Below are 13,402 nucleotides of genomic sequence, written 5' to 3' on the forward strand. Positions count from 1 at the left end.
TTTAATGTATAATTGTTGTAAGTATTACTTATATACTTTTTTACAAATTTTAATTTTATACAATTAGTAAAATTTTTGTTAAAATTCAATATATATCTTTTGAGTACTTGAGTTTACGAATTTCGTGATAGGTCTTATTTTAGTAAAAAAATACTTGGCTTGATAAATTTTTTGTTTGATTTTGAATTTTGTTTGATTTTGAATTTCACTTTCCACCACTATAGTGGGGAGGGTATTATACGTTTGTGCTGATGTTTGTAACACAAAAAATATTGGTCCAATACCCACATTAAGTATACCGATCGATTCAGCATCATTGTTTGAGTCGATTAAGACATCTCCGTCTGTCCAGCTTGCTGGCTGGCTGTCCATGTAAACCTACCTTGTGCGCAATGTACAGGCAGCAATTTTCAAGATAATTTGATGAAAGCATGTTTTTGGCACAGGAATGAAGCCTATTGAAAATGGTTGAAATCGGTCTATTATTTCACCTAGCCCCCATACAACCGTATGACCACTTCAAATTTTTATCCCTTTTAATTTAGTCTCGGTTTCTATGGCTTACAATCCTTAACTCATTCGGTTTACATTTTATGGGTCTCTACAGTAGGGCATCTCGGGTATTTCTGTTCAAAATTAGAAATGTTGATGACTGAATAACTTTGGAACCAGTTATCCGATTTAATTTAGGTAACGGTATTTAATAGGAGTGGTAATTTCACGCAATTTAAAATATCTTCTTGATGTCAGGGGTCTAAGGACAGTGCAGGATCTTTACAAACTTGCCAAGAATAGGCGTAATTTTTTTAAAAATGTGTCATAGTTATTTACGAATATAATTGTAATACCTCGTAATTTTAATCTCATTATAATTAACACCTCCCATAATTACCATTATTTAAAATTTTTGCAAAATATAAATTTCTTTTTCTTTGTATTTTTTTCCGGTGAGCATTAAAGTATTTTAATGATATACATTTTTACGAACTAAATAAAGATTTCATAACCTTAAAAATATATTCCCATATATAGCAAAATTTTTTGCAATTTAAAAACATTCACTACCCCACAGAAAATTTTCAGAGTACTCGGAATTGTAACCAATATTTATTTTGTGTTACTTATAATTTGATTTACTTGTATATAAAATCTGGATATGAAGTTCAAATTTTTAATATTTTTTTTTTGCATTACATCTTAATATACTTCTAATTAACATTGTATATAAGAACAGAAAATTAAAATATAAAAAAATTAAGTGTGCTGTAATTTAATCAACAAAAAATTTGTTCAATGTTTAGATGAATTTTAAGCAAAATTTGTTGCTGAAAATTAGGATCATGATCTAGTGATGATTGGGTTTTATACTTATGAATGAATTTGTAGATACATGTATTTGGGTAGCATTTAAAAAAAACATACATATTTAGATACTTCTTACTACACATGTATTTTAACTAGAAAGTTGTTGTAGATATTTTTTGATACACTTGAGTTCCAGCTAGGAAGGTTCTGTAGAAACAATTTTACTTACTAGGTATATCAATAAGAATGTAGGAATAGCTACTTTTCCACACACAAGTATATTATAAAAAAAGTATAATCTACACACAATAATAATTGTGTCATTTTAGTGACGAACATTTGGAACGATTCCACCAGGACCTAGCAATTATTGAAAATCGCTTTAGAGGAAAGAGCACTTGATATGTCGAGATTCAAATACTCCATACAAGCGGCAGAGTAAACGTATTTTTCTCCATAATATATTTTTATTTTTCTTCTTTCTTTTATATCTTTATTTAGTACCTATAGCTTAAATATTTTTTTTTTTTTTTATATAAATTTAATTTTTTTATAATAATTGTTCCAGCTGGTACTAATTGGGAATTTGTTAGAATTATACTAAAATATGAAAAAATAGAATTTAAGTAACTCTTTTTTTTCATTTCAAATGATTGTCTTTTTTATTTAATACACATATTGACAAACATTTATAAAAATATTTATCTAATATTTTATAAATTTATACATCCTTGAATCTTTGAAGTCCTTAAAAAAGAAGAAAGGATCAGAAAATTAAAAATTGAGAACGCAGATTTACTATATACGATCTCCAGTTTCATGTGTATGTGGGCTTGTGCAAGTCAAAAAGTACTATCTAATTTTTTTGTAATCTTAATTGTAGTATCTATAAAAGTATTTTTTTAATGATCTGAATAATATGTTTTTTTCTGTTAAGGCTTTACTTATAAAGCTATAAGAACGAAATTTAAGCATGTGTTAAAGTATATGCATGGTTTCAACACATATTTTATTTTAGAAAAACATATTGGAAATTCTAATGGATGTAAAAGGATGCATGTTTCAAAGGACATCACAAAATGAAAAACTAAAAACGCAGTTCTACTATATATGACATAAAGTTTTATTTGTATATGGTCCCGTTCAAGTCCAATAATTGCTGTAGCATGGTGTTATCCAATGCGGCCACTACATAAGGTTTTTGTCAGAGGAAAAAAGTTTTCGATTTTGCTCATATACATAAAACAATTTATAGGTATATTTACTTATTTTTAAGATATATTCTAAAAAATAATTTTCTTACTTTAAGTATATTAATAATTACTCGAATACTAGTTTTTGTCCGTATATGATAACTCGAACTTGTTTTAAGTAGTTCTCCAATTTCAGTTTTTTTGAAACTTTGTTAAACTAATTTTAAAATTTTTAGAAGATCTTATGGGTATAAATCTTTAATTCTTACAGTTTAGCTGTAACTGCGATTTGAACTCTACGGATTTCGGATAAATCAAATTTTTTTTGAAAAATTTTAGAGAATATGTATTAATTCTTCACTGTTGCACGTTTTAAGCAAAGTATTTTCAGGATATTTAAGATCAGATGATATCAAATATATATTCAAAATTTTATTCAAATCGGACCTTCTTAACCCATAAAATGTGGAGTCAAATTTTGAAAACAATTGCGAATCAAAACTTATTACTAAATTTGAGCAAGAACTGAAAAAATCGATGTTTCTCCTTGTAAATGCCCTTGGAAATTTCAGAGCCGTTGCGGCACCTGTTAACGTTATTCGATCAGCCTAATTTTTTATATGACATAGTTTTACAAGCCATAGAACACTTCCAGAGGAGGCGGGCGGGCTGTCGTATAATTTTTTCCTTCACACAAGCTTGGAGCACTCTAATGTACATATATTTTATAATATTTTGTAAACATATGAGTATTATTACCTTGATGTCACTACTACATCTTACAACGACATCTTGCCCTGCCATATTTGTTGTTGCTGTCATTTGGCCATTTGAAGTTGTTACAAGATGTACATTGATGTCAGATCCAACTAGATCGCCTTTACCTGAAAAAAAGTTTATTTTTTAAGTAGTTATATTAAAATTAAAGCGACTTTAAAACTTTAGAATTTTAGTTGTTAGAACCGATATCGATTAAATACCGTTTAATGTTGTATACGGGTATTAATACCGATGCCGAAATAATTTATTCAGTGAATACAAGTAAGAGTGTTATATTCGGTATGCTGAATCTTATATACACACCATCAAATCATTTGAAGTTAAAGGAACGTGTCCTTATCGAAACTGTGATATATTTAAAACTATGCTTTTATTATCTCAACAATATTCTCATTTATAAAATTTATATTGATTTTATTATAAGTACATCGTTACAAATGTGAATATCAGGAAAATATTTGGAAAACTGCTTCTAATATAACCTTAAACTGTTTTTTTGAGGCTAGGCACAGTGTCGGATTTTGCAAATTTTAGGTGGACAAACTCAACAAATTTTTGATTATTTTTTGTCTTTGTTTGAATTCAAACATATGATAAAACAAGTATGAATGTATAGTCGGACATTGCCGACTATATAATACCCTACACCAGTCAGTATGTTAAATAAGTGGATAATTTTAAAAAATAAAGCATTTAATTTGTTCTATAACCGTATTGTGGAACATTTTTACGTATAATTGACAAAAAACAAGGGGAGTTTGTATGGGGCTAGAGTCAAATGAGGCCCGATCACTATAAAAATTGGTAGCGTTGTTTGTCGTTCTAAAAATAAGTTTTGCGGATTTTTGTTGACATAATAGAACATTTAACGTAATTATGAGCCTAAAGGCCCTATTCGGGGGGTACGGTTGTATGTGGGCTAGGCGAAATAATGGACCGATTTCAACCATTTTCAATAGCGTTCGTCCTTGAACCAAAAAAACAGTATATGCCAAATTTCATCAAATTATCTTGAAAATTGCGACCTGTAGCGTGCGCACAAGGTTTACATGGACACACAGACAGAAGGACGGACGGACATCGACTCAGAAAGTGATTCTGAGCCGATTGGTATATTTTAAGGTCTAGAACCAATATTTTTGGGTGTTACAAACATCAGCACAAACGCATAATACCCTCGCCACTATAGTGGTGTAGGGTATAATGATATGTAATCATTGGGATTATAAAATATTTTTTGCATACCCCATACACATTTTTTCAAAAGTTCAACATGAATTCGCAAAAGTTGCATTAGTACATTTTTGATGTTTGGCATTATTTTACGAGATATTTATTTATTTATTTATTTATTTATTTATTTATTTATTTATTTATTTATTTATTTATTATTTCGCCATTAACATATATTTTCAACACATCTCTTTCCAAAGGATATTTTCCTGATTTTTGGAAAAAAATCATGTATTATTCCTTTGTTCAAATACGGAAGCAGATCTAATATATCAAATTATAGAGGTATTGCCAAATTAAGTGTCATTCCAAAACTTTTTGAGCAGATAATCACAGAAACACTATCTCACCAAGTTTCAACACTTCTGTCACCATTGCAGCACGGTTTTAGAAAAGGACGTTCAACTATCACTAACTTATTAGAGTTTACATCTTCCGTGATAACATCTTTTAATTCCGGTTTCCAAACTGAAACTATTTATACAGATTTTAGTAAAGCATTTGATAAGCTGAATCATGATCTACTAATTTACAAATTAGACAAACTTTAGTTACTCCCATATTCCTCAATTGGATTTCCTCTTATCTTAAAAACAGATTTCAATATGTATTGTTTAGAGGAAATACATCGAAAACTATTCCCGTTATATCCGTTGTCCCTCAAGGTAGTCATTTGGGTCCAATATTATTCCTAATATTAAATAATGATTTACCGTTTTGCATCGAGAATTCCAGAATATTAATGTATGCCGATGATGTCAAGCTCTTCCTTAATGTGAATCTATCCAACCATAGTTCTTTACTCCAGTCTGATCTAAACAATTTTAGTCAATGGTGTAACGAGAATTTAATGGAGCTAAATTTGAAAATATGTAAACAAATGACATTCTACAGACGAATTCCAGTACTCTGTAGTTTTTCGATAAGTGAGTATCAACTTGATAAAGTTGATGTGTTCCTTAATCTTGGCGTACTACCTGATAACAAATTGTGTTTTAATTCCCACATATTCGAAACTTCTAATAAAGCCAAAGGCGTATTAGGATTCATCAAATGCTGGGGAAAAGAATTTGATGATCCTTATGTCACAAGGCAATTGTTCACGTCACTTGTAAGACCGATCTTAGAGTATGCTTCAGTTGTCTGGGATTCACAATATGAAATCCATATTAACAAAATTGAATCCGTTCAAAAACAATTCCTTTTATTTTGTCTCCGTAATCTCCCTTGGAATCCTAACACAAATCTTCCATCATATGAGAGCCGTTTAGTGCCCTACAAAGTAGGAGAATATACATGAATATACCGCTTATAATTAATATAATAAATGGTGTGGTTGACTCAGAAATCCTAAATCATAGTACCAAGTCGTCCAACAAGAAACACAATTCAGTCTCATTTGAGCTGTCATATAAGAAGGATGAAGGGATGGATAATACTAATTATTGTTGTGCTTTTTAGTATCTACACTACATATTTAGTAGTTTTTAGAATTATTTGGAAATTATAATAATTAACCAAAATTTAATGTACTGTTGTTATATACTTACATATATTTTAATATTTAAAATAAATATGTGCAAAACAGGGCAAAAAATATTTGCTACTTTTAAACTAAAAAATATTAGTTTTGTGTTACATTAAGATTATTTCGAAATATCATGTATGGAAAATACATGCATTTTTGTGGAGATGAGAGTATAATGATTTCTCATTTCTTGTTTTTTCGCTCTTTCACTTATACAAATGCAAAATGTAGTAGTATATGTCTGCCGATTTAATTTTTTAAACAGATTTTTATCATCATATTCAAGTCTTTTCAAGATTATGAAGTTAACGATTTTGGGGGCTGCTTAAAGTAATCAAAGAGATGCGCTGAATTCGTATTTGGCCTTTAAGTGTGATTTTCTAGATATCATTTCATATTTTTAACTCTCTTCCTTCACTAAGATATCTTACCCTAAAGCTTGCAGGAACTGAGAATAAAAAAATATGTAGATTTTTTGCCTATATTTTACTGCAATTTAACGAGACTTAAGCTATCCTAATTTCTTTATAAAAATGATTTTTGATTGTCCTTTAAAATATTGGCAAGATCTTTTTTTGTAATAGCAGTGTACTCACACATTAGGTTAAATATCTTAATTTTAAAGCCTTAAAAGCTCGTGCTATAATATTGTCATGAATATGGAAAAGAAGTTCTTGAAATTGAATTTGTTTGAAATGATTTTTCAGTTCAATTTAACTTTATAATAATTTATGTATGCTTCGAATTAAAAATAAATTTTGACACATTATTTGTAATTTTGCAACAAAAAATACTATTAATTTTACTCCTTTATAGTTCTAGTAAATATTTAAATTAATTTAAAAAAAGTTTTGTGGCTCTTGGAAGAAATATTAAAAATGTCGCTGAAAAGCTTGTCATCACCGAGATGGAAAACATCCTAATCGTGAAAAAATAATAACCATATATAAAAATATACAAAGCAAAAGGATCAAGTTTTGCAATGGATTATATCCATAAGTTTTTGGAGTTTCAGTAAAAAATTGAGTGCACTTTTAAATTTAATATATGTATAATTACAATACGTATATCAATCTTTCCAGATAATCTAGGAACAATGGTTAATTGGTTTTGTTTGAGGTTATGTTCAGTATAGTTTTGAAATGTGTGAAATACAAAGGAGGTTTGGTTTGAACAAACAACTTAAAACGGTCTTTGGAAAAGATTTTTTTTAATATTTTTAGAAATTAAACCAATTTAACTCTTGATAAAAGTTTCTTAATAAGGCAGTAAATCTTTAAAATTAAAATATTAAAAAATATGGACACAAAGCAATGATTAATTGGTTTTGTCTCTGGTTTTATTTAGTATTGTTTTGAAGGATTAAATTTGATGTTGTATATATTCTAACATATTTACCCAATTTTAATTATTTTAGACTGTAATTAATGCCTATGTGTTGTAGTTTCACAATACATAATTTGAAATATTATGGTTTTAAAATAAGGATAATTACATAAAAAATGTCCTTAATGTCAACAAAAACATATAAAAAAATCAGAGTTGGACCATGAAGGGATCCATAGAAGACTTAATTTTAGTAAACTAAAAATTTTTAATTTAAAATTTGAACATTTCTAGTAGAGTATTTACTAGAGAATTCAATTATTTGGTTTATTCGACAAATAATTATTTGAGGTTTTACGTTAGCCGGTTAATAATCGGATAAATAAAAATTATTCAGGGTTTCGAACTAAAGGAAACTAGATGTTACTATTGCTTTTTACAATAATTTTCTTTATATTACACACTGTAACAATTTTGAAAAAAAGTATGGAAATATGGAAAAGTTGATAAGCATGTGAAAATAGATTACACTTATAGCAATTCTGCGTACTCCGATTTTTATGTCCTTATAAAAGGATTTCAAAGTTTAAAGGACTACAAACAAATATTTAAAATATTTATATGCATTTTCTGATGCTAATATTGGTGTCAAATGGATGCTGGTAATCTGTACATTCTATATACATATCATAGATGGGCACTTTGCAGTACCAGTAAAATTGCAGTAAAAATAAGTTTTTACTGTTTACTGAAAAAAATTTCAGTTTTCAGTAATGTTTTACTGATTATTGAAAAAATCAGTATTCAGTAAGTTTTTACTGGTTACTGAAAATATTTTCAGTATTCAGTAAGTTTTACTGATTACTGCAAAAAATTGCAATTAATTTACTGGTTACTGCAAAAAAATGCAGTATTTTACTGATTACTGAAAATGTGTTTACAGTATTTCGTACAATCTAATAATTTACTAAAAATTATATTTTCAACATATTTTTGACATATTATCATCAAAAGTAGCTATAAGTTGTGCGAAAATTTTTACTTTTTGGCATTGTAAATCTTTTCAGAAGACAAGAACTTAGCTATGTACAAATTAATATAATAGCCTAAATCTTATATTATTTTGTCAGCCAATAAAAAGTTGTTGGAAACATTATTATATTTTATAATATTAGATTATTAATAGAAAAGAGAGTAAAAGAGATCAATATAATAATAGTTGTTTGAAAATTTTAGTTAAATATAATATTTTTTACTAATAATGCACTTTGGTTGAAAATTTTACTGAATACTGAAATTTTTTTCAGTAATCAGTAAAAAGTTACTGAATACTGAAAAATTTTTCAGTAACCAGTAAAGATATACTGAATACTGAAATTTTTTTCAGTAACCAGTAAAAATTTACTGATTACTGAAATGTGTAATGCAGTAAAATTATACTGCAGTGTGCCCATGTATGATACATATATTATTTACCTGTCTCACTTAGAAAAAAAAAAACGAAAAAGAAATTAATTTTTAAAAACATTTCATTTTCGACACAAAAACTTTTAACTACTTTTTTGTAACAAATTTTCTTTAAGATTTCCAATTCTTTCTCGATGATCTTGATGATTTGAAATAAATTATATTATTTCGAAGCAGAGGAACTCAACTTCATTTGAAATTAATATTAATGCCAACTTTTTAATATAAATTTGGAATTCATCTTTTGAAATCGGATGTTATTTAAACTTTAAAGTCCTTTAAAGAGCCGATTATGAAAAAACTGAGTATACAGAGTTAAAACTAATGGTCCACAGTTTCCTGTAACCATAGATTTTTTCATGTTTGAAAATAACTTTTGAACGGTTTATAAACAAAGTTATTATTTTCACTTCTTTCACTATAATTCTATGTTTAGTTCTTCTCAAATATTATAAACCATTCCCGTTTATGTGAAATGCTTTGCTATATAAAGAAATTACTGTTTTTAAGATTTTCAACGAGTTCTAGAATTCACACGTTCCCTTAAACACTAGTTCAACTATAACTGTTGCTGAAGAACTTCTTGGAAATACTTAAGAACACAACAATGTTTCCAAAAAAACAGGTTGTAGAAATAAATGCTACATAATTATTTTCATGATTTCTTTTCAAAAATCAGAAAATTTATAATAAAAATATTCAATTATGTAGAAAATATATAGTAATTTTACTGCTAAATAGTGAGTTTTTCTTAATCGGTTGATTGATAGAAATTATTCGGTTTATTCGTTATTTGAAATTTAACAATTTTCATTTATTCGAACGATTAATCGTGAAAAATTAATCGATTAACCGATCGACGATTAATCGTTTGAATACTCTAGTATTTACTAACAACTATTAAAGTAGAATGGAATTTGAAGCCCACAAAGTATAAACATTAATAAGTTTAAATATCAAAACCTTAAGTAATTGAGTGATTTACATACTTACTTATTTTATTGTTTTACATACATATAAAATACATACCGTGAATAAACCAAGTACTTTGATTCGAGTAAGAAAAAACTTTATCTGAACAATTACTTTTAAAAAAATAAAGCAATTTGATTATATTATTTTTTAATGAATATACTTTTTTAATCTTATACCATAAAAAGTAAAATCGTGATAATAATTAACCATGTTTTTGATAAAATGTGAACGTATTTTTAATTTTTTTAGTCAATGAAGTATTTTGCTTTCTTAGGTTTTTTGTAAATTTTTTTTAATATTGCTGTATTACTATATAAAATTTCAATTTTTATCACTCCTTTATATTTAAATATTTTAGTAGTAGTACTACTTTTTGGAAATTTTTATTGCCATATAAGTATACCTATAAGAATTCATCAATATTTGAATAAAATAGAAAAAATGTATAGTGAGTTGTAAAACTATATATTATAACAAAATAATCTGGGTCTTTTTGGTCATTTCGTATTGATAAACCAGAACTACATTACAGAAACCCCATCTTTTTGAGGAATACTAATATAATATTGATATATAATATAATATTGATTCTTATTCAATAAATCTAACACTAAGTACCATCCCATCCACTCTAGGCATATTTGGATCTGGATAGTTATTCTTGATTTTGGTTCTAAATCCAGGAACCAAAGACATATACTACTAAAATTTGCATTTGTATAAGTGAAAGAGCAAAAATGTAAATATTAAAATGCATGTATATAAAAACACACATTCGAGCTCTTTAACTATATTTTTATTTAAATATATACATATTAAAGGCAAATATTTAACAAAATCACATTTTGGTTAATTATTGTAATATACAAATTATGTTAATAGAAGAAAACATTTTACAAAATTAAAAATTATAAAAACTACTAAATATGTAGTGATGCAATAATTAGTATTATCCATCCCTTCATTAATATAATTTCGTTTATTTTCATTTCAAAAGCAAGAAAATAGCGACGACACAACCTTCTTCTATGAAAGCTCAAATGAGACTGAATTGTGTTAAGTACCCAGCGGTAAAAATACACATTATGTACTCGCTTATCTAAGTAGTATTTCGTGGCAGTCAGTGGTGATGCTTTCACTTATTCTTCCACTTATATTTAACATAAAAGTGTCCTAGGCTGCCTCATCGATGTGCTCTCGCTTAGAATGTAAGCCACAATATCATTAAACAAATTAAAATTTCACTTACTTAATATGTGGAGTTCTAAGCGAAATTAATGAGACGCCTATAAACGCTTGCAAATAATAATCTAATGTATGTAGATTACAGCTCTGTTTGCATTTGTAAGTTACATGTGGTACTAAGCATACTGAATTATTAATAAAAATAATTTGTTATATATTTTTTATTAATTTAAAAATTTAAAAATATGTAAATAAGAATTATGAAAATGTTTATAAATTCAATTCAAATAAAATTCAATGGAAAAGTGTGTAATCCAATCCAAATTGCATGTAATCCAAAATCCAATTGATAAGAAAAAAGAAAAATAGATATGGGCATTTTTATGTGTTTTTAATATTAATTTTGCTTTTTTTCTCTAAATAAGGAAGTGTAAAATAAACTTACCGTAAATTACATCATGCAGCGACTGGAACTCTTTTAACCCCCTCTTGCCATTCAATCCATCATAATTTAATGACAGATATACATCTTTATTCAATAATCTATCTATTATCGGATTTTAGTATTTTTAATAATTCGTCACAACACTTTCTCCCTAGATTATATTTGTTGTACCAGACACTTAATTTTTCCGTTATGGACGAGGAATTTGTCGATTGAGTTTCAAAGAAATTAATATTTAAATCATCTTCACATTGAATGGTATCACCAGGAATGTTAATTTTATTATTAACACTTGTATTATTTTTATTCCCTTTTTCTTCTATTGTCCCTTCTTTTTTCTTATTTACCAAACGCCTTAAATTTCTGGACGGAAAACGATGCATTTTTATACCCTTCACCTTCGTGAGAAGGGTATATATAAGTTTGTCATTCCGTTTGTTATTTCTATAATATAATTTTCCGACCCTATTAAGTATATATATATATTCTGGATCCTTATAGATAGCGGAGTCGATTAAGCCATGTCCGTCTGTCTGTTGAAATCAGTTTTTAGAGGTCCCAGATATCGGCGAGATCCGAATCTTCAATAATTCTGTTAGACATGCTTTGGAGAAGATCGCTATTTAAAATCAGCAAAATTGGTCTATAAATAACGGAGATATGAGCAAAAATCCGAGACAACCTCTGAAAATTTCATCAAAAAAGCCACATTTTTTCATGCTTTGTTACAAAAGCAACAACAACACTGTGAATTGTTGAATCACGAAGGTAAGTGGGTATAACAAAAACAAGGAGATAAAGCAGTAATATGTTGGTAATACAGCAGATATTTGTTTGAGGGTAGTAATACAGTTTGACGGTGGTATAATAGTACAACGGTTAATATTTCTTTCTGCTAAAGTTTATATTTGTTTGTGTGTTTGTTATGTATGACATGTGTGCAGAGATACAAAATAAATAAACACTGTTTTTTAAAACATACTTGGTGAAGGGTATATAAGATTCGGCACAGCCGAATATAGAAATATTACTTGTTTATTAAATGTTTTCACCTTTTAAAAAATACGTCACTTCTAATACAAAACTTCTTTGAACATAAACATTTATTTTGTTTTCCATTTCTTTTATGTATACAACAAAAAAAGAAACGGTTCTTCATTATTGTTTTTTTTTAATAAAAACGACATTAAAAAAATCAGCTGACTCCCAGCTTAAATCGTAACCTAAGTTATAATTTAAGTTGATGAGTGCAATCTATGCGTAGCACTCTAAGTACTTAGATTGCTCGCTTAGAGTATCATAATCGCGTCATTGCATATTATCTAAGTACTTTGTTTCGTTTACCACTGGGTAGTTGCCGATCGTGGTTCTAAATCATACACCGGCGTATAGAGAAGCAGATGAAAAAAATCACCACTACACACACACTATTTGTATTTTTTCAATGAAATTGCACTGAAAAAAATATTTGGCTATTTTAAATTTTAAAGATTAAATTGTACTACTATGAATTGAAAATATTTATAAACAAAATAAAATCAATTGACATAATGATAATTTCTTCACATAGAAAGTGTTTATGCCAAACAACAATTGTCCCTTTATTCATAATCTCCCCGCAAATTCCTATTTCTTATGACATATATCGATACTGAATGCTATGAATTGCAGCATATGTAAAGTTGTCATAAAGTTCTAAATAAAACGTCAATTATTTCAAATATGTCGTAAAATCTTATTTCCGCCAGAAAGAAACTTTCTTTTTGTGCAAATTGGTCCACTTTCCTATCCTTGGTAAGAATTCCGTATTCCCAAATAATTTAATAAATATTAAAAGAAAAGAAATCCTAATTCCTGTGTTTTATTTTCTTTTTTTTTCCATTCCTTACTTATTAAATTATTCTGAGTTACAAAATATATTCATATATTTTGTTTTGGCTCAGAGAGAATAATAAAGTTTTCCAA

The 13,402-nt window shown here is 27.6% G+C and overlaps 1 protein-coding gene across 1 annotated transcript in view; it reads right to left on the reverse strand.

The window, feature by feature from the left end:
- Positions 1–13,402, reverse strand: part of LOC111682897 (potassium voltage-gated channel subfamily H member 8) — a 227,754-nt gene that overhangs the window by 19,867 nt on the left and 194,485 nt on the right. Inside the window, exon 14 of the mRNA XM_046953397.1 lies at positions 3,258–3,382. Coding sequence (XP_046809353.1) covers positions 3,258–3,382 — 125 coding nt within the window. The remainder of the gene's footprint in view (positions 1–3,257; positions 3,383–13,402) is intronic.

This window comes from Lucilia cuprina, chromosome 6 (assembly GCF_022045245.1).
Source record: "Lucilia cuprina isolate Lc7/37 chromosome 6, ASM2204524v1, whole genome shotgun sequence".
In the NCBI taxonomy this organism is placed as follows: domain Eukaryota; kingdom Metazoa; phylum Arthropoda; class Insecta; order Diptera; family Calliphoridae; genus Lucilia; species Lucilia cuprina.